Source organism: Ailuropoda melanoleuca, chromosome 10 (genome assembly GCF_002007445.2).
Source record: "Ailuropoda melanoleuca isolate Jingjing chromosome 10, ASM200744v2, whole genome shotgun sequence".
In the NCBI taxonomy this organism is placed as follows: Eukaryota; Metazoa; Chordata; class Mammalia; order Carnivora; family Ursidae; genus Ailuropoda; species Ailuropoda melanoleuca.
The window spans coordinates 20,421,617-20,449,107 of NC_048227.1; the positions used below are offsets into that span (position 1 = coordinate 20,421,617).

Below are 27,491 nucleotides of genomic sequence, written 5' to 3' on the forward strand. Positions count from 1 at the left end.
CCCTCATTAACACAAAAGTGCTGCCACAACCCCATCCATTGCATCCTCACACAAAAATATCCAACAAGAAAAAGGAACAGATGTCCATTCTTATCAGAAAGGAAAGTCTTTCTTGGAAGCCCTCCCCAGGCTTTCCCCAAGGTCCCATCGAGTAGGACTGGGTCATATGATCATTCACTATTTCCATTCACAGGAGAGCCTGGGATACAAGTATCAGGCATTTCCAGCTTTTAGCATGAGAGGTAGCCTCTGCCAGAAAGAAGAGAGTCAGGGCTAGGAATGTCTATTGAGTTGGTGATCAACAACATATCCCAAGCTTTGGACAAACTTAAACCAAGGCTTCTGCCATATCCTTATAGAGCCCATGGGGTTATTCACTTAATAGTTTCCTTAAACCAACTTATCTTTTGTTTAACCTAAATATCTTTACTTAGGTAGGAAATTTTCTATCTGTACCATAAATTAAAAACCATGACTGGATACCTTTTTTCCAATTCATATTAAAGTAAGTTCATACTTATCAAATAAAATAAGTTAAATAAAATAAAATAAAACTTATTTGCCTGTTTTATCCAGAAGGATCCCCTAACCCACCAATAGTAGCCAGGCTTTGGGATGCATGGTAGCAGGATAAACTCATTTCCCTCTTAATTCTTGGGCGCTAGTATCAAGAATTCCCTAACAAAGAGCTGTAAAGTACAGCCTAAGGTACCATCCCAACACCTTTTTAGAGTAGCAGGAACAATTTAGCATCTCACCACTACTCTCCATGCCCCAGCCATAAAGATGAAGACATTTAGCAAAATTACAGTAGAGGAACTAGCTGGTTTCCTGTACTGTCATACCCCGCTCCCAAAATGTTTTGTTTTGTCCTTCCTGTTAAAATGAAAAGTGTCTCAGAGGCTGTAGGGACCACCCCATGTCTTGGAATAAGAACAGCCCACCTTTTTTTTTTTTTTTTTTTTTTTTTTGTCTAAGCACAGCCATGTTTACCCAAAAGGACGCACTGACTGTGGGTGGAGAGAGGGGACCAGTGCCCGTTACTTACATCGGAGGCTGGGCCTTTGTCGGCGCCTGGGCAGGAGAAGGTGACAAATTCATGGCACCGCTTGTGCACAACAAAACAGCAGACTGCATAAGAGAAAACAAGGGTAGGATGGAGGGAAGAAGGGAAGTGGAGAGGAGGAAGAGAGGGATGGGGGGAAGAGATCATTAAACCGGGACTTTCCAATAAGAAAGGTTTTATAGCAAAATGAACAACGGCTTCAGCTTCCCCACCTTGCCCTTCACTAAAACCAAACTGCTACTGCATCCTGCAAATCAGTTAAACTTCTAAAGGTAACTGGGGCTCAAAAGATCACAAATGCTCAAAATTACCCCCCCACTCCCCCGAAGATCCCTTCAGCTGTCGGGTCTTGCACTGCTTTCGAAACAGAACGTGGTTTCTTAGATCGGGCACCACATGAAGTATCGGCTTGGGTTTAGGTCCAGAATGCAAAAGGAGCACACATACTTAAACACTAGAATCACACGCAGAGAGACGTGCATAATACGAAGGGCCACATTGAAAAACAGAGTGAGCAGGCATGGCAGACCCATGCCCCCCTCCCACCCAGGAGCAATGCCAAGTGAGAGCAGGAGTGGAGGAAAAACCTGCCATATTTCCATCGTTACTCTAGTAGTTTGCAACCAAATATACACGCACATACATTCAACTCCAATAGTTAAAGGCAGCTATGATATGGCTCTCCCACTGGGGGATTCCATCACTTGGGGGAAGGGGTGGTCAGAGACGGTATACAAAATAAAACTGGTTTTTTTCTGTTGTTCAAATCTACTTTAACAAACTCAACTGTGGGTTCCTGGAAGACACGTAGCACACTGTAGGAACCAGCTCAGAATCTTTCCAAAAAACATTCTCAGTGAATGGAAAACAGGCCGGGAAAGCTCAAGACAATCCCTAGCGAGACAAGGGATCCGGGCAACAATCAGTGGCTGCTAACTTCACGAGTAGACTCGACCTGCCTACCGATGAAAGTACCAGGAAGTATGTCCCCACCTACGAGGTACTCCTGCTAAAATAATCAAATCTGAATCAGTTCAAGCATCTTGATCCAACTACCAATTTACAGAAAATACAAGTGACAGAGGCATGTGTTAAATGACATCACAGGGAGGTAATGAGGAAAAAAAGAAAAAATTTTAATACAGCAATGTAGAAAACAAAATAACAAAATAATTTCTTCAGCAAATAAATTGCAAAGAGGACAGGAGAGACTTTTACTTTTTCTTAAGATTTATTTAAGAGAGAGAGAGCGCGAGCACGAGCCCACGGCAAGGTGGTGGGGGGGGGCAGCTGGAGAGGAAGACAAAGAATCTCAAGCAGACTCCCTGCTGAGTGGGGAGCCCAACACGGGGCTCGATCTCACAACCTGGAGATCATGACCTGAGCCAAAATCAAGAGTCAGATGTTCAACCCACTGAGCCACCCAGGCACCTGGGACAAGAGAGACTTTGAGAGCATTTAAACTCTTCTGCCTGATACTGTAGCAGTGGATACATTTCTAGAATGTACAACACAAAGAATGAAACCTAATATAAACTGCGCTTTTTAGTTGACAACAATGTATCCACATCAGCTCATTTATTGTAACAAATATACCACACTAATGCTAGATTTTTTTAAAAGTGCTTTACATATATTAATTTGTTTGTTACTCAAAGCAACACTATAAGGCATACAGTTTTGTTCTTGTGATTGAGATATAATTGACATGTAACATTATTAGTTTCAGTGCAGAAAATAATGATTCCCTATTTGGATGCACTGCAAAGGGATCATCAAAATGTCCAGTTAACATCCATCACCACATGGTTGCAAACTTTTTTCTTGGGATGAGATCCTTTAAGATCTTGTCTCCTAGTAACTTTCAAATGTACAATACGGTACTATTAACTGTAATCACCATGCTGTACATGACAGGCCCAGAGCGGATTTCTTTAGACCGCCTTCATCCATTTCACCCACAGTCCGCCCGCTGCCTCTGGCAACCACCACACTGTTTTTTATGTCTATAAGTTTGGTTTTTGGGTTTTGTTTGGGGGTTTGGGGCTAAGATTCCGCATATAAGTGAGATTATACTGTATTTGTCTTTCTCTGTCTGGCTTATTTCATTTGCAAGATGCTAATAATAGCGGAATCTGGAGTGGGAATGGGGTTGAGGGAGCATATAGGAACTCTCTGTACTTTCTAATCAATTTTTCTGTATATTTAAAACTGCTGAAAAAGAAAAAAATACTGCAAGAGGAAAAGAGCAGGGCAGAGGAGCACCTTATATATTCAAAGAGGTTTAAGAAATGTATCAATTAAATGCAGTAGGTGAACCTTGTTTGGATCTCAGTTTAAATAAGCTGCTAGTTTGAACAATTATGAAACAACTGGGAAAACGGATATGCTCGCTTTTTGATGATAGGAGGGAATTATTGCTACTGATAGGGAATTACAAATTTTTTGGTGTGATTATGATATGATTATTTTTTGCTAAAGAATCCTTATCTTTGAAGATACATCCTGAAATCTCTATAGATAAGATGATTTAATTAAAAGTAATTCGGGGGAGGCACCTCGGTGGCTCAATTGGTTAAGCATCTGACTCTTGGTTTTGGCTCAGGTCATGATCTCAGGGTCGTGAGACTGAGCTTCACACTCAGCACGGAGTCAGTTCGAGATTTTCTCTCTCCCTCTCCCTCCTCTGCTGCCCCTCTCCCCACTCACACGTGCGCTCACACTCTCTCTCTCAAATAAATACATAAATAAAATCCTTAGAAAAAATAACTCGGGGGGCACTTAAGTGGCTTGGTTGTTTGAGCATCCAACTCTTGATCTCAGCTCAAGGTCATGAGTTCAAGCCCTGTACTGGGCTCCACACTGGGCATAGTGCCTACTTAAAAAGAAAAAAAGAAAAGAAAAAAAGAAATTCAGTATGACAGGAGGGGAAAGGGAGGGTTATAGATGGAACAGAAATTAGTCATGACTGATCATTACTTGAACCTGAGTGATGGACACATGAGAATTCATTATACTAAGCTGTCTACTTTAATAGATGTTTGATATTTTCCACAATACAAAACTTTTTAATGCTCATGGTTGGGATCTAAGAAGAGTTCCAAAGGGGCCAATTTCTTTCTCCTTTGCTTACTCCCTTTTCCGTTTTAATAGCTACTGCATATTATAAGTCATATATGCTTTGTATAAAGACATTTGTGTCAAATCCTGCACGTGTGTGTGTGTGTGTCCCTCGGTGCCTACGTATTTATGCATCTTGAGAGAAATTTATGAACAGTGCTCGGCAAAAGCCAGTGATGGTTATCTCTGGGCAGTAGGATTGTCGATCATGTGAGCCGGACCAACGACATCTGGACAAATCCACCACGATGACGACTCTGTGATCTGAAGTCTTCTCGAGCACCATCCCCAGCCTCATTCTTTCTTTCTTGTTGAACCACACCCTCAAGTACACCGTTGGAACATAATGCCCTTGATGTGCTCTGGAGATAAGACTACAACGCACAGCTATCCTTGAGCATCTCTCCCAGGTGTATAACAACACGTACCCCCCAGCCTCTGGGGCTATAAAAGCAGGTCCTATGGAAGGGGGTTGTGGAGATCTACTTACCCTGCAGCCACCCAAGACCTGCTTCGGTCCCTGAGTCCCCTTACTAAATCATTTCTTATCAAGCTGGACCTGGCCTTTTTCTTTGGTCCTTCGACCCCTTCAGCCTTTGGAGGTAATTTTGTGTATAGCTAACTTTCACAGAACACCCATTATTTCCACTTTCAACCTTACGTTTTTCTACATTGTTTGAAATGTTTACAGTGAGTATATGCTAGTTATATAATCAGGGAAAAAAAGCCTACTTCCATTTTGAAACAAAATCAAGAGTCAAAGAAAAGCTTAGGTCAAGGAATGAAAAATATTACTGCCCAATCTGGAAACTCAGTGGTTGGGCTGATAACCGAATGTATATAGCCAAAGAGGAACTTGGCAAACTAGAAGTCTAAATTGAGGGACTGTCCCAGAATTCCACAAATATGATAGATCCAAAAATTTTAATACCCATCTCTAAAAGGATGTTCAAGAGAGAATGGTAAAGGTGTAATCAAAGAAAACAGAAAAAGAAAATTCCCTGAAGATGATGAAGAATTTGAGTCATTAAATTGAAAAATTATCAAGCATCCATAGGTATGAAGGAAGAAAAGACTGAAGGGTGAGGCCATCTGGGATCATTCCAACATGTCCAGCAGGGGCAGGAAGAGGACAGAGGTAAGATTACCAACAATGGAACAAAAATAATTTTGATATCAGATTTCTCATCTGCAGTTCTGAATTCTAGAATATGATACAGCAGTATCTTCAAAGGCTTAGGAAAAGTCATTTCGACCTAAAATCTCATACAAAGCCAAACTGGTATTCCAGAGAAGGTCCAAAATAAAGACATTTCCAGAATACAAGGACTTAGAAAACTTACTTTCCACAAAAGTACTAGAGTATATACACCCCACAAAACAATAGCCAAAACAAATGAAAAGAGGCAGAAGCAATAGTGGTGAAAGAAAGAACAAAAAACAGAGAGAGGAGCGCCCGGCTGGCTCAGTCAGTTAAGTGTCCGACTCTTGATTTCAGCTCAGGTCATGATCTCAGGGTCGTGGGATTGAGCCCCACATGAGGTTCCCCACTAAGTGGGGACTCCTCAAGATTCTCGCTCCTTCTCCCTCTGCCCCCCCCACATTCATGCTCTCTTAAAAAAAAAGAATAGAAATATTATTCCCACTACTAAAAGAAAAAAACTGGATAAAGAAAACTCAATCCAACTACATTTCAAAAGGCCCTCCCACATGCCCCAATGTCATGTAAGTATTATTCTTTTTTTACTGTTCTATGGCATGACCTGCACTTTAATTTTTTTTTAATTTTTTTTAAAGATTTTATTTATTCATTCGACAGAGATAGAGACAGCCAGCTAGAGAGGAAACACAAGCAGGGGTAGAGAGAGAGGAAGAAGCAGGCCCATAGCAGAGGAGCCTGACGTGGGGCTCGATCCCGTAACGCCGGGATCATGCCCTGAGCCGAAGGCAGACGCCCAACCGCTGTGCCACCCAGGCGCCCCTGCACTTTAAATTCTTTAATCCATCTGTAATTTCTTGCCACCTGATGTGCACGGGAATCTACTTTGCCATTTTTTTTTCCAAATAGGTAATCAATTGTCCCAAACTATTTTATTGAATAACCCGTCCCTTCCCCACTGATTTCAAATGCCAACTTCATTATATGCTAAATAATTATATATGCTGGGGTCTGTCTTTGGGCCTTCTGTTCTGTTCCACTGCTCTGTCTTGGAGTGCAGCAATATGGGTTTTAATTATAGTCGCTTTAGAATATGTTATATCTTGGCAGGGCAAGTCCTCTCTCATTATCCTTACTTTCAACATTTTCTTGGCAATCACTGTGTGTTTATTCTTTCAAGTGAACTTTAGAATCAGTTTACCAGGCTTTTAAAAATACCAACAGAATTCTTATTGGAATTGCATTTAGTCAACCCCCCCCCCCCCGCCGTCGAAGAAACACTCACCGGAACTTTGACGGAAATTGTCTCAAACTTAGAAATTAAATTCCAGACAGCTGACACTTTTACAATGAGTATTTCTATAAGGAATAGGGTGTCCCCTTGTTAAAATCTGACTTTGTGTCTCCCAGTGAAGTCTTCAATTTTCTCTATACATTTCTCATTTAGTATTAGAGGAGGGATCCTTTTTTTAGGTGATTGTGATTTGGACATTTTTTTTCCACTTTGTCTTCCAACTGGTGATGGTTGACAAATAGGGAGGCAATAGATTTATTTTTTAGGCCTTTTTTTAAAACTCCTAATCGTTTTTTGCGGGCTTTCAGTTGTTTTCTTTGAGTTTTCCAAGTAGAGAATCACATTAGCTCCATTTACAATTTTTTTCCTTTACCCTCTCTGATAGATATGCCTCTCTTCTTTCCTTATCTTTTTCCCCCTTCTCATATTTCCAAGTCTATAACTTTCAGAACAGTGTGGAACAAAAGGGATGAAAATAGGCAGTCCGTTCTAAGCTTTTAGCAGCTTGACTCCTCCCTCACTCTCTTCCCAAACTAACACTTGGAATTGATATTTGCCTTGGGAACTGTCCACTGTGTTCTACTCCATGTGTGTCCACTGTGTGTGCTTATCTGGGATGATAAAATGCTCCTTCTCATTCCTTCTTCACATTGTATTGTTAGATAGTCTCTCTATTTTTCCCAGAGGTTTGTCCCCTTCATTGCCAGTTTTATTATCCTACCATTATATATCTATTTTTTAAGTAGGCTCCACACCCTGTGTTGAGCCCAAGGCAGGACTTGAACTCATGACCCTGAGATCAAGACCTGATCTGAGACCAAGAATCAGAAGCTTAACTGACTGAGCCACACAGGCGTCCCCTTTTCTACCATGAAAGACATGGATATATTTCTCAATTTGACTAAGTTTTTTTTCCTATGTTATTTATTGCTACTTGTACTTTTATTTGTCCTGCTTAGTTTAATTGTACTACTTATTCATACTTGTACTTTTATTACTTCCTGGTTAGCAGTATGAATTCGGGGAGTCAGAGGTCCAGGTTTGGATCCTGCATCGTTTGCAAACTGTAATACTTGGGTGCACTATCTTATCTCCCTGTGCCTCAGTTTCTTCTCTGGAAAATGATGGTGATAATAACAATCATGGGGGAGTTGTCGGAATTAAATGAGCTAATCCATGCTCAGAACTGTGCCTAGCAAATCCTGAATATTCAAAAAAAAAGTCTGTTCCTTCTACTTACTGTTCTTTCTCAAGCTTCTTGAATAAACTGCTCAGTTAATTTAGTCCCATTCTTTTTCATTAAAAATTAAAGATTTTAGGGGTGCCTGGGTGGCTCAGTTGGTTAAGCGTCTGTCTTCGGCTCAGGTCATGATCCCAGAGTCCTGGGATCAAGTCCCACATAGGGCTCCCTGCTTGGTGGGGAGTCTGCTTCTCCCTCTGCTTTTCCTCCCCACCCCCAGCTTGTGCTATCTCTCTCTCTCGCTCACTCTTTCTCTCTCAAATGAATAAATAAAATCTTAAAAAAAATTTTTTTTTAAATTAAACATTTTAAAGCTAAAAACGTCCCTTTCAAGTACAGCTTTGGTGGCATCCCGTGTCTTATACCGAGTTGCCATTTTTAAGTTTTAAATAGCCAGCCCTACAACTTTTCTTTATAGTGTTCTAGTTAGTTAGCCTACTATGGTTCTAATTTCTTCTTCGACCCAGAACTGTTTAGAGAAACTGTTGCCCACCACCACCATTTATAAGTCATCTCGTTAGTCTTCCTTCAAAACATCTAAAATATCAGTTAAGATCTTCATCATCCTTAGTCTCTTTGAAGGGGAAGGGGGCTCCTCTCTACTTTCCTAGTATCTGCTCCAATTCTGGTACATAAGTGATATTTAGTAAACCAGCACTCTGTGAATGAACGAACAGAAGAATGAATTATCATCAGCCACAGAGAAAGAAGAAAGCCCAGTCAACCTCACGGTGCAGGAAGCTCCTGGCTGGCCTTCCACAGACCACACCACGGACAGGGGTAGTGGTACCAGCCACTGTCAAGGTCTCCTGAACACAGCCGTCCAGTTAGCCATGAAAAGAAATAATCCATCCTCAACAAGGTAGGATCAATGTGCCTGGTGACTTGGCTATACTCTACGGAGAAGCCGGGAACATGTTGGAAAGCTGGTGAGCTTCTGGTGCAGGAACTTCCGATACACACGTGTTTCTGAAAGTTGTGCAAATCAAATTTCCCATGAACTAAAACACTATAAAGAAAAGTAGTAGGGCTGGCTATTTAAAGAAACAAACTAAATCCTTTTGTGATAGAAATAAACACCCCCTCATTTCTGTTTGGCAAATTCAGGGTAAAACCAGTTTTGCTTAAATAAGAGACAACACTTACTGAGCTGTTGAAACTCGCACCAGGTCCTACTTTCAAACAGGTACCTGGCAAGAGCCAAGAATTCCTTGATTCTTCATGGTTTATTCAACAGCTATTTGCTCTGCAGAAGTTAAAAGCCTGCAGTCCTCAGAAGCCGGCCTATAGCCACACTTTATTAGGATGACACAATACAGCCTCCAACTCAAATGCCTAGAGGCCAGGTGAGCAATGAAAATGTCTGAGAATGCATGCATGCCCTGTCTAAAAGGGGAAACTGCCACTCAGCTCCAGCAGAGCAGGAGATAAAGCTCAGCTCTGTCCGCCTCCACCCCTTCCTTATTCCATGTAAGGTCGTGAAGGTCCCAGGCCAGCTTTGTAGGTGAAAGAATGCCTTCCCCCAAACCTCATCAAAGATGTCCACACCCTAATCCCTGGAACCTGGATGGGAAAATGGACTTTGCAGATGGGATTAAATTAAGGACATTGAGATGGAAAATTATTTTGGATTATACTGGTGGGACCAATGTAATCACAAGGGTCCTTACCAGATGGGGTCAGGAGGGTCAGAGGAGGAGATGTGACAACAGAAGCAGGGTTTGGAGTGATGATGCCATTGCTGGAAAAGAACACAAGCCAAGGAGTGTGGGTGGCCTCCAACAGCTAGAGAAGGCAAGGAATGGATTATCCCCTGGGGCATCCAGAAGGACTGCAGCCCTGCCAACACCTTGATTTTAGCCCCATAGGACCCATTTTCAGACTTCTGACCTCCAGAACAATAAGATTATAAATTTGTGTTGAAATAAGCTACCGTGTTTGCAATAACTTGCAGCCATAGGAAAATAATACCCCAACTAATGGTTGATCCCAGAAGCAAAAGACCATAGTCAAAGGCCCAGGAGACTTCTCCAGAACATCTGCCCCAAGAATGCATTGGGACCCCAACTTTGTCTCACACTGTACTCCACCCCCAAATTCCCAATCCTAACCACTATAATTTATTCGTTGCCTTCAAGGAGGATTGAATCAAGTCATCAAAATTTTATTTTTTCTCTTTGGAGTTGATTCTCCCTTCTACCTTATTCTCACTAGGGTCAATCTTTGTCCCTGAATCTGTATCCACCTGCAACAGAAATTCCAGGGCTGGTTGCAGCTATCTACGGTGGAAGAAGAAAGAGAGGGGCCCTCGGGTGTTTCCTCAACTCTCATCTGTCTCAGGAGGCCCCCCAAACAGCCAGCATCCGAGGGAGAAAATCCTGTCTTCTGCCAAGACTTCCAGGCCAGGCCTGTGAGATCCATTGGACCTAGGTGTAAACCCTCATTTACCACCTAGAAGCTGAAGCTATTCACTACGCCTCTCGGAGCCTCTGTTTGTCTTCTCCAAAACGGGAATTAATAACAGCACCTACTCTCATGAGGCAATATATACAATGTGCGGGGGGGTGGGGGTGGGGAAGGGGCATTCAAGTTGGAGCCACCCAATGCAAATACTGCTTTGCAATGGCTGGGGAGGATCCTTTTTTGCTCCTGGGTCAAAGCCGATTCACAGGCATGGAACTTTGCCTAGTGTCCAAGGTGAGCTGGGGCTCCCCCAGAGGCTGCACCATTTCCACCCAACACCTGGCTCCCTGGCTTGCAGAAGACTGACCCAACGTGGCCATGTCACTTCCATCCACAAAGGGCTGTCACACCCATGCTGTCACCTGAGCCGCATCACAGCCCTGTGAGGAAGACAGGCTGACCTGCATGGTGTCGACAGTGCTGCTGACGCTCAGAGAGAAATGACGTGCCCGAGGGCGTCCAGCTCGTCCGTGGCAGCGCCTGTGTTCAAAATCAGGTCTGTCTTCCTCTGGAGCCCACACACCACTTACACGGTGTCGCTGCATTTGTGTTTGTCATCTCTCTCACTGTTCCAGAAGAAATCCTCCCCCGCTTTCCTCACCCCCGCCATCCAATCAGTTGCTAAATCCTACTGAATCTTCCTTCGCAACATCTTTTGTGCCATATCCTCCTGTACGTTCCCCGCTGATGCCACCCCGACTGCCCCCAGCGATTCAGACAGGCAATCTTGCCACCAAGCCTTAACTGGGCTCCCCAGAAATGGGTAAGTCCGCCTTGAGAGCTCATCCCTACACGCCAAAGGTTTCCATAACCACAGAGGAGATGAGGCTACCCGGGTCACACGATCGCTAGGGAATCTAAATGAGATGTGATGTACAAATGCACAGAAGACAGGGCGCCTGGGTGGCTCGGTTGGTTAAGTGTCTGCCATCAGCTCAGGTCATGATCTCAGGGTCTGGGATCGAGCCCCGAGTCGGGCTCCCTGCTCAGTGAAGAGTCTGCTTCTCCCTCTGACCCTCCCCACTCTCGTGCTCTCTCTCTTTCTCTCTCTCTCAAATAAATAAATAAAATCCTTTTTAAAAATGCACAGAAGCAGGGCACAAAGTAAGCTCTCAACGAAGGTCAATTTACTTCCTTCCAGGTTAGAGGGGTTCACCGGACAAGCTTTGCAGTCAAGCTGCCTGGATTCTACACCAGGGCCCTATTTATTAGCTCTGTGACCTTGAATAAGTCCATTGACCTTGCTGTGTCTCCATTTCCTAGCCTATAAAATAGAAATATTAACAGAACTTTCCTCAGAGAGTTGTTAAGGGTATTGAATGAATGAATCTTAGCACAGTGTATGGACACAATAAGAGCCAAATAGATACTAAGTGTTGTCAGTAAGATTCCTTCCTGCTCCCCTCCACTCTATGCAGCCTTTCCCTCTTAGAATAACTCATGCTCTGAAAACTCACTTTTGTATTATTTCCCTACTCCGACACATTCCCTGGCTGCCCCTTGTCTAAAGCTGCGTTGTACAACATGGTAGCCACTAGCCACGTGGGGCTATGCCAATTTAAATTAATTAGGTAAAATTTAAAAATGAGTTCCTCATTCACACTAGCCACATTTCAAGTGCTCAGGAGTCACATGTGGTGGGAAACTATCATATTGGACACTCATCATATAAAGTCATATTGGACGGCACTGGCCTAAGAATAAAGTTTGAATACCGCAGCCTGGCATCCACTCACGGTATGATCACAGTATAACTTTACTCCTCTGACTCCACTGCCCCACACCCCTGCCCAGGCTGGGTAACTCTCCCTTTCTATAATGTATTTTACTCCTTCCCTACTGTGCAAATGTGTTTCACAAACATATCCATGCCAGCAGCCCATCGCATGCAGTCTGCAAAGGAAGTGTAAGGCAGAGGAGCTCCTACCAGCGGGCTGAAGGGCAGACTGGAATAGAAATGGCACATTCCACATGATAATTCAGCTCAGGACTCCCATGGGACAGACAATGGTGGGCTCATCCCCCCTACTTCGAAGCAGGGGGTCACAAACTCAAATGCCTGCTGAGGCCAAGCGGTGTAATACAGCAGGGAAGGGTAAGGGTGGCTGAGCTGAACTGGAGGGCACACGCCCATCCCAAGGACACTCAGCTCCCTCCAACAGTAGCCCTGGGATCACTGGTCCACATGGCCAGACAGGATTTTTTTAAAGCTCTGTGCAACCCATCCAAAGACCTCTGAGTCCCTCCAGTTTACAGGGTCTGTTTTAGTAGCTCATCCTGACTCACTTTGGTTACATATTATCTCTGAGCTAACATATCCCCAACCACAGAATAGGAATAAGACCTCCTACTTCATACAGGATTATGAAAATGAAACCAGATTAATGTGCCTGGAGTATGCCTGCCTCCCATCTAATTCTTTTTTTTTTTTGAAGATTTTATTTATTTATTCGACAGAGATAGAGACAGCCAGCGAGAGAGGGAACACAAGCAGGGGGAGTGGGAGAGGAAGAAGCAGGCTCCCAGCAGAAGAGCCTGATGTGGGGCTCGATCCCAGAACGCTGGGATCACGCCCTGAGCCGAAGGCAGACGCTTAACCGCTGTGCCACCCAGGCGCCCCCCCCATCTAATTCTTAATAAAAATATGAATGAATGCATGAACAACAAATGGATAAACGGATGACTTAGCTCTTTGGTCGTTCCCACATTCAGAAATCGCTCACCATGGCTGAGCCAAGAGGAAGGCAGCGACGGCCGGGGCAGTGGGGCAGTATGTGTGGATCCATAGGCGGCTGGCCGCAACAGTCAAGCTTCATGAGCTCAGACGGCCACCTTAGTCCTGTAGCTGGCCTGGAGTGTGCGGTGAGAATTTCTTCTTAAAACGGTATGCCACGCTTATGGTTTCAAATTCAAACACTGCAGATGAGCGTACAGTGGAGAATCACTACATAACTCCATCACTGGAGGCAACTATTCTCTCCAGTTTCTTGTGTGTCCTTCGAGAAATATTCTCCATGTGTGTGAGCCCCCGTGAGTCTACACCTATATGTGGAAGGAGACATTCTGTATTTCCTTTTTGGTTTTTTTTCATCTATGTCCCTTTTGTTTCCCTATATGGTGCAACACTACACTACTGGTTCTCAGCCCTGGAGACACTGAGTCACTTGGAGTTTTTAAAACAAATCAGTGCCCAGGTGCCACCTCCAGAGATTCTGATAAAGTGGGGGAGAGGTTGGGGGCATGGGGGGAGAGGCTGAAGGAAGGTACATTTAAAAAGCTCCCCCGGTGATTCAAATGTTGAAAAGTAGGCTGATCTGCACACCCCGCTCATGCTTTTCCCCAAACTAACACATCTGGGGGCCTGTTCCATCTCAACACACAGAGAACAACCCCATTCTGGTCCTGCAATAGCACCATGTTCCATCATATGGGTGGGTTACCATTTATTTACCCAGTTTTATAAGGAATTCCTAAAGCCCTGAGGATGATTTCTTCCTGTAAGAAAGGAAGAAGCAAGAGCAAACTTCATGTGCTTATCAACAGCCAAGCACTACGGAGGTTAAGGATTCGGAACACAAAAGCAATAACCTTGCAGTGGTCAGCAGTTGCAGGAAAGGAATGTTTTCCTTTATAATGTTACCAAACTTATTTAACTAAGCAAGATAAAGCAGTGGAGCCAACAAGAGGTAAATAATAGGCCTCAGAAGTAAATAAACCCATGAGAAGAAAACCACCCCCCCCCACCTTCTGCTCTACCAACCCTGGGGAGACAGGCTCCTGGGTAGGATAGCTGCTGGGAACATCCTGCTTGTTTGGGTAACACATGGAGACTGTTCTTGACCCTTTGGCCTCCCCTTTTTGATCAGGCCCCGAAGGTGGGGGCAGCAGGACATAATGCCATGGCCTGAGTGAAAATATCAACATCCCTTCCTTCACCAGGCATATCTAGCCCTAGGAGCACTCAGATCAGAAGACTTGCTCCCGAAACCAAATGTGGCAGGCGTCTCTTGTCTCCGCCTAACCAGCATATATCCTTTGTGTTTCTTCCCCTTTCGAAATTGTCCCTCTCTGACCCCCAGTTCCTGAGAGCCGGCTAAGGTGGTCCTCACCATCTGGCTCCCAGAGGGTGGACATAGGACCCAGGCCACAGTGTAGATGCAGGGATTGGCATGTGACTCAAGCTCCCCAAGGACAATCAGTTTCAGGACTTTTGCTGGAATTATTAGGAAAGAGAACATCCTTTCCAGCAGTATTGCTAAGCTAGCAGGGAATGAGTCCACACCCGCCACCTTTATTATCACAAAGACAGCACTGTTCTGAGAGTGGGGCCAACAAAGAGAAAAGCTGAGCTAAGAGATCTCTGATGACTGCATATGAGTGCCTGGATCCAACCAGGCCTGAATCCCCACCCCTCAACCTTTCTAGATAAGTTTTAAAATCCCTTGTTGCCTAAACCAACCTGAATTGAGTTTTTGTTCCTTCAGACCAAAGGACTTCTGACTAGTAAACCAAAAGGTGAGGAACTGGAGACTTGCCGGTGAGGTCCCCTATTTTCTCCTGTGTTCCATATATTCCTATAAATAAACCTCTTTTCTTTTTTTAATTAGAGGTCTGGTATTAAGAGCACTCAATTCAATCGGTCTGTTTGGCGGAATGGAGGAAAGGTGGGATATAGTGCCTCACTCTTCCCTCAATTCCTATAAATAGTGCAACCCTCAATGAAGAAAAGTACACCTAGGAGTTTACTCAGTAAGGGAGAGTGCCAGGAGATGTAACAATTGCCAAGTCTCCTTTATCCACAGACACCTGTTACTTGGGCTTCTTTTCAGTAAGTCCCCTTGGTGTGGGCACATCCTCCTTGCTGATGCAAGAGTGATTTACACTGTCTGCCTACTCCCAGCTCCTACCCTTGCTTATGAAGGAAGAACCACATAGCCACAAGGCCAAGGCCTTTCTTGACATGACAATGAGTCACATCCACCGAATTGTGCCTTTGGAGCTGGGTAGCTTGAAGCCCAGAGATAAATCAATTCATGTCAGTCTCGGTCCCCCAACTCACTCTGAAAAGCAAACAAAAAGCTTAATTCTCTGGCTTACAACTCTGCAAGGAGTTGGGGGTAGGAGGGGGGCTGCTATGTGAATATTTGCAAAAATCAACAAATCAAAGACAGGGCCTTGGATGTTACACAGGGTATCTGTTGGTTTTGCCTACCCAGCACCCACTGCCACTTCTTCTGGTAACTGGCATGTGGATTTTCCTTTGGGGAAACCAGCTCTTCTCTATTGAATGCAGTCCTGATGGGTCTGTCAGTCAAGGCTGCAGCTCTCCCTTGGACCAGGGCTTGGCCACATGACCCAAGATCAGTCAGTCACACCCTTTCTCCTAGGAATTTGATTCTTGAATCAACAGTGTCACCCCACAAAGGTTGCTCATTAGTTCCTGCCACCTAGACCCAAGAGCGGCTCTGAACCCTGTACTTTCTATGGCCTGATATTGCATGAATATGGTACCCCAGATGCTTCCAGTTGATTTTTTTAAGACAACTAGAATCCATTTCTTTTTTTTTTTTTTTTAAGATTTTATTTATTTATTTGACAGAGAGAGACAGCCAGCGAGAGAGGGAACACAAGCAGGGGGAATGGGAGAGGAAGAAGCAGGCTCCCAGCGGAGAAGCCTGATGTGGGGCTCGATCCAGAACACCAGGATCACGCCCTGAGCCGAAGGCAGACACCTAACGACTGAGCCACCCAGGCGCCCCTAGAGTCCATTTCTGTCACTTACAAAGAATCAAACAACCCTAGCCACTTCAAAGACATCTGGTCTCACACCATCCTGACGCAAGCATCCTCCCTACAACATCCCCAAGAGATGGTCACCAAGCTTTCATTGCACACCTCCAGGACAAAAGGCTCTCCACCTCCTACAAATAACTCAACTATTAGAGAGTTCTTAAGACTGCATAGAAGGGGGTGCCTGGGTGGCTCAGGTCATGATCCCCGGGTCCTGGGACCGAGTCCCACATCAGGCTCCCTGCTCAGTGGGGAGTCTGCTTCTCCTTCTCCCTCTCCCCACCTCCCACTCATGCTCTCTCTCAAATAAATAAAATCTAGGAAGGAAAGCAAAGCGAAGCGAAGCGAAGCGAAGCGAAGCNTCCTTCTCCCTCTCCCCACCTCCCACTCATGCTCTCTCTCAAATAAATAAAATCTAGGAAGGAAAGCAAAGCAAAGCAAAGGAAAGGAAAGGAAAGGAAAGGAAAGGAAAGGAAAGGAAAGGGAAAAGGAAAAGGAAAAGGAAAAGGAAAAGGAAAAGGAAAAGGGAAAGGGAAAGGGAAAGGGAAAAGAAAAGGAAAAGGAAAAGGAAAGAAAGAAGAGAAAGAAGAGAAAAGGAAAAAGAAAAGACAAGACTGCCCAGAAGTAGGCCTCCTGTAACTCTCTGACCCTGCCCTCGGTGGCTCTCTCCTCCCTTCCCTGGGACACCTTCTCCTCCTGGCTCTTGACCCCAGCCCTTGTGTATTGGAATTCCTCAAGGCTCTGTCCTGGGTTCTGGTCTCCTGCTGCAAACGCTCTCTCCCCAGGCCATCTTGTCAATCGGGGAGACTTCTGACACCTTTCATGCTGGTGACCACACACTTGTACCTCTCAGCCCAGAGCCATGTGGAGAGCAAGCCACAACCGCCTATTCACCTACTTCCTCCGGTCCACCACCTGCAGAACAAGCTGAACAGGCCCCAAACCAAGTTCCTGTCCTTCTGTCTCACTTCTGATGCCTCCTCCCTCGGGATGTGTGTGCATCCCTCACCCTGGACTCCTCCCTCACCGCCTGTACTCACTCCACTCACCAATTCTGTCCCATCTAACCCGTAACTGCCACTGGAAACCAGCCCACTGCTCTCAGCCGCTGTCTGTAGTCTCCGAGCTTGCTTCTTGTTTACCTAACTCCTATCGTTCTTCAGCTCTCTGTCTAAATGTCATCTTGGAGCGTCCTCCCTGACCTGCCAGTCTGGGCTTCATCTACTTACTGTGACATCCCTTATGACTCAACTGCTTATGATTTTCAATAATAAAAGGGGAATAAAAAGACTACCTATTTACCAAGTCGCTGGGAGAGGAAATACAACAACATATTAAAAACTTGCACAGAAAAAAATAACACAGTAACTCAACACAGTAACTGGTACATAGATTCATCATAAATATTAGCTATTGCTAATTATTGTTATTGTTGGCACTACTAATGGTAATACTTTTCCTTCCTAGACTGTTAACACCATTCAAGCAGAAGAACCATGGGCTTGGGGGCGCCTGGGTGGCTCAGTCGGCTAAGCATTTGCCTCCGGCTCAGGTCATGATCCCGGACTCCTGGGATCGAGTCCCCACGTTGGGCTCCCTGCTCAGTAGAGAGCATGCTTCTCCTTCTGACCCTCCCTCCTCTCATGCTCTCTCTCTCTCTCAAACAAATAAGCAAAATCTTTAAAAAAAAAAAAAAAAAGAAAGAAAGAAAAGAAAAAAACTTTAAAAAAAAAAAAAAAAAAAAAAAGAAAGAAAGAAAAGAAAAAGAAAGAACAAACGAACATCCTTTGTCCACTACCATATCCCTAGTACTGGCACATAACAGGAGCTCAATGATATTTAATTGACTGATTGATTGGTAGAGATTTGAAGCCAATGACCATGACCCCCCCCCACCACACCTGTTTCCCCAGTATGCCCCCTTCACCAGACTAAACATTTTCATCTCCTTTCCATATATTTGGGTACACAGGACAAGACCTTCTCACCATCATCCCAGGTGCCCTGAGGCCCAGTAAAGTCATGACCAAAATGTCCTCAAGATGTTTTCAACTTGCTTTCTGTTTTATTTGAGTAAGACAAGCTCAGGGTAGAAGATCTACACCCAGAAAAAGCGGGAAAAAAAAACCTGGAAGGAAACACATGAAATGTTGACAATGACAGTGCTCTCTGGCTATAAGGACTTGTGCGTTTTGTTCTTCTTTTTATAATTCCGTATTTCCCTAGTATGTTAAGATAATAAAGCAAATATAAATTTTAATCAACTTCATGAAGTATCTTCTAATGCAAGAGAAAACATACCATTCTAGACGTACAGTATGATGAGTTTTGAAAGGTGAGTTACACCCACGTAACTACCACCATGATCGGGGATAGAGAACGTTCGCACCACCCCAGAAGCTCGCCTGTGCCCTTTTCCAATTAATGCCCTAGCCCCACTCCCCACCCCTGGGAACCACTGAACAGCTTTCTCTGACTACCGATGAACAAATCACACAGCACGCACTATTTTCTGTCTGCCTTCATTCACTCCGAATAACGTTTTGATTATTAATGAGTAATAATGGAGTTGTCAGTGTTAGTAATTAGTTCATTTTTACTGCTAAGTGGTATCTCATGATACATTTCCTCCAACGTTTCTTTATCTGTTCATCTGTTAATCAATGTTTGGGTTTTTTTTTTTTTGCCCCCAGTTTCTATTATGAATAAAACTGCTGCAAACATTCATTTATATGTCTTCGGGTGGATGTACAATTTATCTTGGTAAATACCTCAGAGTGGAGCCGCTGTGTCATACAAGAGCTCTGTTTAACTTTGTAAGACTGCCGCTTTTTTTTTCTGAAACTGTTGTACTGCTTTATTTTTTAGAATGGAAACAATCCAATACGTTGCTTTTTTTTTTTTTTTATAGATTTATCTGTCTGTCGGGGGTCTCAGCAGGAAATGGAATTCACCCTAGATGTTCAATTAAAGACACTAACAACTGTAGAAAACTGTCACCACACCTACGGCTATAATCTAATGAAACGGTGTAACAAGAGCCCAGTGAGAGCGGGAACCAAAGAATAGGGGCCACCTGCCAGGACCTGTCATGGTGGAGGGAGGCCAGAGATGGAGGGAGGGCGTGGAGGGGGACAATACCTTAAGCTCTCTTTCCTCCCCCACTCCAGGCTCCACTTGCCCCCTCCCACTGGCTTCACTGACACAAAAGTCAGCCATCAGGGGCGCCTGGGTGGCACAGCGGTTGGGCGTCTGCCTTCGGCTCAGGGCGTGATCCCGGCGTTATGGGATCGAGCCCCACATCAGGCTCCTCTGCTATGAGCCTGCTTCTTCCTCTCCCACTCCCCCTACTTGTGTTCCCTCTCTCGCTGGCTGTCTCTATCTCTGTCGAATAAATAAATAAAATCTTAAAAAAAAAAAAGTCTGTCATAAACAGGGAGCTAGCCCTTTCCTTAAAAAAAAAAAAAACAAAACACAAAAGTCAGCCATCAAAGGAGCCCAGGAGATGCAAGTCACAGAAGTCTACCTCCTAGGACCCAGGACCTGGCAGAGAAGGGCAGAGGATGGTGGTCCTAGAAAAAGCATCAGAGAATAACTAGACACTGTCCATCCTTAGATCAGATTCACAATTCTCTGAGATGTCAACACTCACAAACCAACAGGAGTTGGGTTCCGGGGGACGGAACCATACTATCACCATCACCACCACAGTTCTAGTAACTACCTCGACTGCCACTACTCCTGCTAAGAACCATAGCATGGATACTTTATTGAGTGCTTACTGTATCCCAAACACACGCTGTGTTCACTGAGCTATCTCAAGTAACCCTCAAAAGAACCAGAGAAAGCAAGACTGTTATTATCCCCTATTTTACATTTGAGAAAAACTGAGACTTGCTCTCAGGACTCCAGAGGCTGGTTAAGCCCTAATCACTACTCCGTACCGCCTCCCAAAGGCTCCACTACTTACCCCCGCTGCGCTGTGGACAAGCCACCCTGCGCCTCAGTTTCCTTCTTCATGAAAAGAAGGTCTTTTTATCCTCCCTCTCAGGACCACTGGGAGAATTTAACATAATAGAGCAGTTCGACAAACATGTTTTTGAGTCCCAGGGGTCCCGGGCCACCGTGGTCTCTAACCGTGTGAGGGCTGCAACAATCCTTTCAAATAAGGAAATGGAGGCTCAGAGAGATTCCCCAAATCTTAAAGCCACTCACTGAAGAGTAAAGAGCCAGTAAGAGGCAGGAGAGGGACCACACCTCAGGTCTACCGGTCCCCAAAGTCATATTCTGCACTTGAGGGAAAGAGAGGAGGGGGCAATAAATGTACAAAAGGTATGGGTTTGGCACATTTACTTTTTAGACCCACGTTTTCGCACACAGGCAGTTTGGCTCCAGGGTATGGTTTCCCATCAGCAGCAAAGCTGCAAAGCTCCCAGGCCCCCAGCACTAATGTGCTTCCCTCCATCGCCAGGCGCTTCTCTCTGCAGAACCCTGTGCCCCAGAGCCCAGGACTTGGGGCAGCTACCCTCTTCACTCCCAGCATCCTTTGCTGATCTCCCAGAATGTATACTCGTGAGGGCCAAGAGGTGTTTCTACCACTTGGTGCCTTCTTAGAGATGACATTAACCTCTGGCACCTCTGCTGATTTCCCAAGAAATCTGACAAGGTCTAAATACAAATACACAAGCTGCCTGCAGTCTCGAAACTCCACATTCTTGTCACGTCTTAGTACCCTGTCATTTGAGCTACACTCATCCTCCATGCACTTTGAAATCTCTTTTGCTTTATACTCTGCCAAAAGGTTCCAATTTTTCTCTACTGGCATTGACATGATGCAGAAAGGAACATGTGAGCCGTGAGGGCTTCAAAAATAGCCTGGAACTTTTCAAGGAAGGGGACCGTAGTGGGATGACAGGCAAGCTATTCTGCATAACAAAGCACTGTGTCCCCAGAGTCAGGCACAAGCCCACCCTTAACCACGTACACACTCACACACCTATCAATCACTCTCTGAAATATCATATCTGTGGGAGGACGAGAAGATAATGGTATGATCAATGAAGCTCCAAAGAGGATGGGTGGGACGGACTCCATCCAATGGCAAATTTTCTTTCTTTTTTTTTTTTTAAAGATTTTATTTATTTATTTGACAGAGATAGAGACAGCCAGCGAGAGAGGGTACACGAGCAGGGGGAGTGGGAGAGGAAGAAGCAGGCTCATAGCGGAGGAGCCTGATGTGGGGCTCGATCCCATAACGCCGGGATCACGCCCTGAGCCAAAGGCAGACGCTTAACCACTGTGCCACCCAGGTGCCCCCCAATGGCAAATTTTCTATTGACAACACGTCAGTTTTGCTTGGAGTTAACCCAGTGTGATAATAAATGATGATGATGATGACAACGATGACGATGACGATAGATGATGATAATGATGAAGAAGAAGGAGAAGAAAAAGAGGAGGAAGACAGCAACAAGAATAACTAACAATACTGGTATACTGTCTAGTGTACATAGATGAACTTATTTAATCCCCACGATTCAATGACATAGGAACTACTAGTAGTTCCATTTTACAGATGAGGAAAGTAAGGCATGAGAAATTAAGTAACCTCTCAGTAAGTGACAGTCGGGCTAGAACGCAGGCTATCAGACTGCAGAGCCTTTGGTCCTACCCAATACCCCTCCACCTCATCTCCCCCCAAAAGCAGCACTCACTCCAGGTCACTGCTGCAGGGAAAGGCGGGGGAAGAACTCTTTCCTCTGGACCCTTATTCCCTAGGAACAGCTTGAGACCCACACTGAGCCTCGCATTTATTGAGCACTTCTATTTACCAGGCATGTCCCTGAGTGAGTACATTCACTCTCCCAATATACCTTTTGAGCTAGGCTGCCATATTGTCCTCCACGTGCAAGATAAGGAAACTGAGGTTCGGTGTGCTGCTTTCCCCTTGTCTTCCCTCCCAGATCCATTCTTCACCAGACTCTGCTGTGATCTGAGCCCAGGGAGGCTGACCCCTGCAGAATTAACCCATTTTCCAACTGGGCTCAGCCAATGCGTAGGACCAATAGGTGACTGGAGAGGAGAAGAGAGGCTGGGATATTTCTTCCCTTTGTTCTTGGCCTTGATGCTGCCTTTGGGAAGCAGTTGCATCCCTCTAGGACCACCATCCTACGGGTGGTCCCTTAATCCTTAGCTCTATAAGGCCCCACACTATTTCCTCCACTTGCTTCTTCCTCCTGAGATTGTTAAACAATCCCATCATTAAGCTTTCTTCATTAAAGCCACCCAAGTGATTTCTGCTTCCTGCTGGGATCCTGACAGGTATAATCACAGAGATGGAGCAACGTGTCCAGAATCACGCCACTAGGTAAAGCCAGACGAGGGTTTGAGCCGGAAGCTCACTGGCTCAAGCAATCTGTCATGCAGCCTTCCTCAAAACAGGGGGCCCCAGTCCTAAGTCCTCTGAAACCAAGGCCAGTAGCATCAAGGGGTCAAGCAAGTAGGTAAAGTACAATAGGGAGTGGTGGGGATTGAGGCAAACCAAAGAGCACAGAGCTCACTTACAGGTAACCATTTGGAAAGGCTAACACCAACCACTGTGCACAACACCAAACAAAAAGCAGCTCTGTGACTATTTCTTACATTTTCCCGGGAATCATGCCACTCACTCTCCAGAAGCCTCCTGCTGCTAGAGATTGCTCCTGACTGCCTCCTAAAGTTCTGTGCACCTCAGTCCTATTCCCAGTCCTTCCCACACAGGCTTTTAGATCGATTCCCCACTTCTAAAAGAGTCAGGCAACTATGATAATTAATTCTCTGCCTTCAAAGGCTGCTTTGCCGACCCACTGCATTTTCTCCACGTTGCCACCACCACCCTATGTCCCAACCAACCCCCCCGTAGGTGATAACAAGGTGGCTGTTTCTATCCCCTTGTCATCTGCTCTTTGGGGGCTAGGAACCCAGCCACAGCTGCTGTCCAAGGGAATGAGAGAAGGAATATTCAGACCGGCTGCCCACAATCTGCAGCGTAGCAGCATCATCTGCACTGTGGGCAGAAAAAGCCACAAGAATCTCCATGCAGGAGAGGAAAGAGGCACTCTGCGCCAATGACCTTGAACGAGGTCAGACAGCTGCCGCTGTGCAGAACAGAGGCACCTCTCGCCTCACAGCCACTGGAGGAGTGTCTCACACCAGGGGCTGCAAACTGGTGGCCCTCGGGCTCCTGGATTCCCCCTGCACTGAAACCACTGCCAATACGCACAGTAGGAGAGTTTATGATTTTTAAAAATCCAAGTTGCTGGCTTTCCTTTCCAAAAATTGGGTGTAGAGCAACAATGGGCCATATTCTCCCATGGTGACAGAGCAACTGGATGTGAGTCCACTAAAATGTAAGGTCCAAGAGGGCGGGCAATTTTGTCTGGTTCATTCACCGCCATATCCCTATGTCCAGAATAGTGCTTGGCACATGCAAGATGCTCAATGAGCACACTGAGTGAATGAGGAATAGCTCCGCCTTTGAGACAAACTTGTATTCTCCATTTCACAGAATCCCCACCCAGCTTCACTCCCTTGTCAAGTTCCTTTCCAGGCCCCTGCCGATGGTCAAGATTGGGACCCCCAACTTTTAGTGAGAGATTTAAAGGCAGGCAAGACACAGCCCCTCCTCCTCGGAAATGAAAGATTAGAATAGGGAATCATCACCACCATCACCATCACCATTATCATCATCCTTTCTAGAGCGGACACTATGAGCCGAGCATCGTTCTAAATGTTTTACATGTAATGGTTCCTTTAATCCTCCCAACAGCCATGTGGTAGGTCCCGTTACCGTCCTTTCTGTGCAGAAGCGGAAGGTGAGGCTCGGGAAGAGGAGGTTAACTTATCCAAGATTCCGCAGCAGCAGGTGGGGAAGCAGGATTCAAACCCAGGCAGTCCAGGCCCACAGCACATGCAAAATAAATACCAGACGATGAAGCCAGATGATGAAGACCCTGCGGCTCTAGTCTTCAGAGCCCTAAAGGAACCACGCCCAGCGCAAGGGACGGAATTCTGTGACTTGGTGGCCGGAAGCAGTGACGGACCGGGTTCATTTCATGCATCCTCAGCTTCATTCCGTGGGAAGCCATGTCGAGCACACACTCCAGAAGAAGGCATCTGAGAAGGTGCTTCAAAAAGTAAGTTTCCCTCAGCCTCTGGCTTCATGGCGAACGATACCCCACGGTCCCCTTAGTGTGCCTTGTAACCGATATGTCAAAGCACAGATGGCGTCAATGCAGACACCTGGGCTGCAGGGGCCGAAAGAGCATTCAAACTTGGCCGACCTACTTGGACCCAGTGCCTCCACAACAGGGCTTTGTGGAGCCCTAGCATCAGAAAGGGAGCTTCAAGTCCAAGGGCACGGCACCGCAGCTGAAGTTAGCAGCTGGAGAAGAGGACAAGCCCACGCTGAACAAATGTCTGGCTGCAGCTGGCAGAGGGGAGGCGCCCGCTCTGCATTTTGGCAGGTTCCAGAGGGGGCGGAGTGGTGGAGCAGAAGGTTCAGACAACACAGAGACGACTTCAGCCGGAGTCCCAGCTCTACACTCGCATCCGCTATGCCACCTTCTGATGAGGCAACGCCCCCCTAAGGCATCTCTGTTTCCTCATCGGTCCAATGGAGCCGATCAGATTTTTCTATTTGTTCGGGAAGCCATTCATTCATTTATTTATTCATTCCCTGCGCACCACATGGGTACTGAACATCTGTTAGGTACCAGGCGCTGCCCCAGGTATCAGGGTAAGTGATGAATAAGACTGATGAGGTCTTGTAGGCTGTAGAATAGAACTCCAGTCCCAGTTTTCTCATCTGGGATGGAGAGAACAAGGCCTACTTCAAAAGGTTATTTTGAGAAGTTATGTGATTTTATATAAATAAAAAACAGCAATCGTTTGCATAAACACTTGTCAAGTGCTAGGCAGTGTTCTAAACCACAGGTCAGCAAACTTCTTCAAGGATAAAAGAGTCATTATTTTCGCCTCCACAAGACTACACGGTTGCTGTCGAAACTACAACGTTCTGTCCTTGTAGCACAGAAGCAGCCCCAGATAACACGCAAACCAACGGGCACGGCCATGTTCCCATAAAATTTTGTTTACAAATCCAGTCTGCGGAGCCATGAGCCACGGTACACCAACTCTCAGCCTAGAGCAGCACTGTCCAGGAGGACCAGGGGCAACGACGGAAATGTTCTATAACTGCATTGTCTACCTGAACGGTGGCTGGTGTGACTGAGAAACTGAATTCAGTCACCTGATTTAACTTTGATGAAGGCTGAGGTTGGAGCAGCCACAGGTGACCTGGGGCTACCATATCTCGCCGTACGGCTACAGATGCCCGGTAACTCCTTTAATCTTCAGAGCGGCCCCAAAGTACACAAAGTGCGAGCACGCTGTCACTAGCAGGTGCGTGACAAACCAAAGGGAAGGTGCTGCTCTGGTTTATGGTGACGATGACGGTCGAGCAGCACCTGATGAGTGACGCCTGAGGAGGACCCACTCCCATAGCTAGCAAGAAGGAGGGACATCATGTAGACATCAGCAACATCTGCCTGAGACAAAATGAGGAAACCGAACGCCTTTTGTGGCAGCCCCAGGCAGCCCTTGGAACTCCTCAGAAACACACCCCTCACTAACCTTAATGAGGCTCTTCCCCGGGAGACGCCAAGCCACCCTCCTTAGATCAAAGAGGCAAACAAGTGCTGGCGACACTCCCCCTACCTGGGACCCCCAGGGACATCAGAGAAGACCACCTCCCTCCACGAGGCGGATGGCCTCCAGCCCCCAACAGGAACTGCCCTCCCCACCTTGAGGGAAATAATGAGCTTGCTACGCCTCACTGACGTGCAACAAAGGAAGAAGCACCAAGGGCTCTTCTGGGTTTTTTCTTCAAATTTTCAAAACGAACGTTTCAACCACTCAATGGACCCCATCATCCTTCTGGTTCTGTTCTAGGCTAATATTAAGAGCTCTCATTTGTTGACAGTTTATATGTGCCGGACGTTGCACAGGGTACAACAATGTTCATAGTAAGGAGAAATAATCATAGTTGGCCCTGATTTGATGCTTACCACGTGTCAGGCACCAGGCTGAGCATTTCTTCTGTGAGATCAATGCATACGCCTCACGGAGGTTCAGTGAGGGAGGGATCACTATTCTCTCTGTTTTATTTTATTTATTTTATTTATTTTATTTTATGAGAGAGCATGCACGCTGTGGGAGAGGCAGAGGAAGAGGGAGAGAGAGAATCTTAAGCAGGATCCACAACCAACATGGAGCCCAACGCGGGGCTTGATCTCATGACCCTGAGATCATGACCTGAACCGAAATCAAGAGTCAGAGGTTTAACCAACTGAGCCACCCAGGCACCCCCATTGTGTACATTTTAGAGATGAGAAAACGGAGCCGTGGAGAGTTTGGGGAACACACCTGTGTTCTTACAGCACAGAAGGGGTACAGACTGGATTCCAGCCCTGGTTTGTCAGACACTAGTGCGGACTTGTAATCCTACGTCTAGACTGCTGAGGGTATAATGGTGGACAAGACAGACATGGCCCTGCCCTGATGTGAAAGACAATGGAATTGTCNCACAGAAGGGGTACAGACTGGATTCCAGCCCTGGTTTGTCAGACACTAGTGCGGACTTGTAATCCTACGTCTGGACTGCTGAGGGTATAATGGTGGACAAGACAGACATGGCCCTGCCCTGATGCGAAAGACAATGGAATTGTNTGAAAGACAATGGAATTGTCTGAATTAGAGTCTGAGTCAGAAGCACGGTGGTAGAGGAGCTAAAGCCAGGAGAGCACAAGCAAGGGAATCTAAGCCAGACTTGGCCGAGAAGGGTCAACAGGCTAGAAGNTCTGAGTCAGAAGCACGGTGGTAGAGGAGCTAAAGCCAGGAGAGCACAAGCAAGGGAATCTAAGCCAGACTTAGCCAAGAAGGGTCAACAGGCTAGAAGTCCCTCAGAAGCTAAGGTCCAAACGGTGGGCAGCTCACCAATCAAAGAGTATATCCCAGAGGGGGTTTCAGAACAGGAAAAGCACATGCAAAAATCCAGAGATGTATACTTCCCTAAACCAATCCCAGTGGCCAAGGGGATGCAGTATCCTCACTGGCCAGGCTGGGCTACATAATCACCCTGGGAGCCAAGATTAGAGTTAGCTCCGCCTGAACCACAAGGGCCAGGAGTGGGAACAGGGGCTTCCCAAAGAAAACCCAAGTGCTGTTTTATGACCGAAAGGATGCCAGCCAGGCAGAAAGAACGGATGTCCATCTACCAAGTCTCCAGGCCCGACATTCTGCTCTCCTCTGTCTCTGTGGC

General features: G+C 45.9%; 1 protein-coding gene across 2 annotated transcripts in view; it reads right to left on the bottom strand.

Moving 5' to 3' along the window:
* PRKCB (protein kinase C beta) overlaps window positions 1-27,491 on the bottom strand; it is a 320,991-nt gene that overhangs the window by 180,563 nt on the left and 112,937 nt on the right. For both annotated transcript variants that reach the window (XM_011233995.2, XM_034670243.1), the window contains exon 3: window positions 1,049-1,131. In XM_011233995.2, coding sequence (XP_011232297.2) covers window positions 1,049-1,131 — 83 coding nt within the window. The remainder of the gene's footprint in view (window positions 1-1,048; window positions 1,132-27,491) is intronic.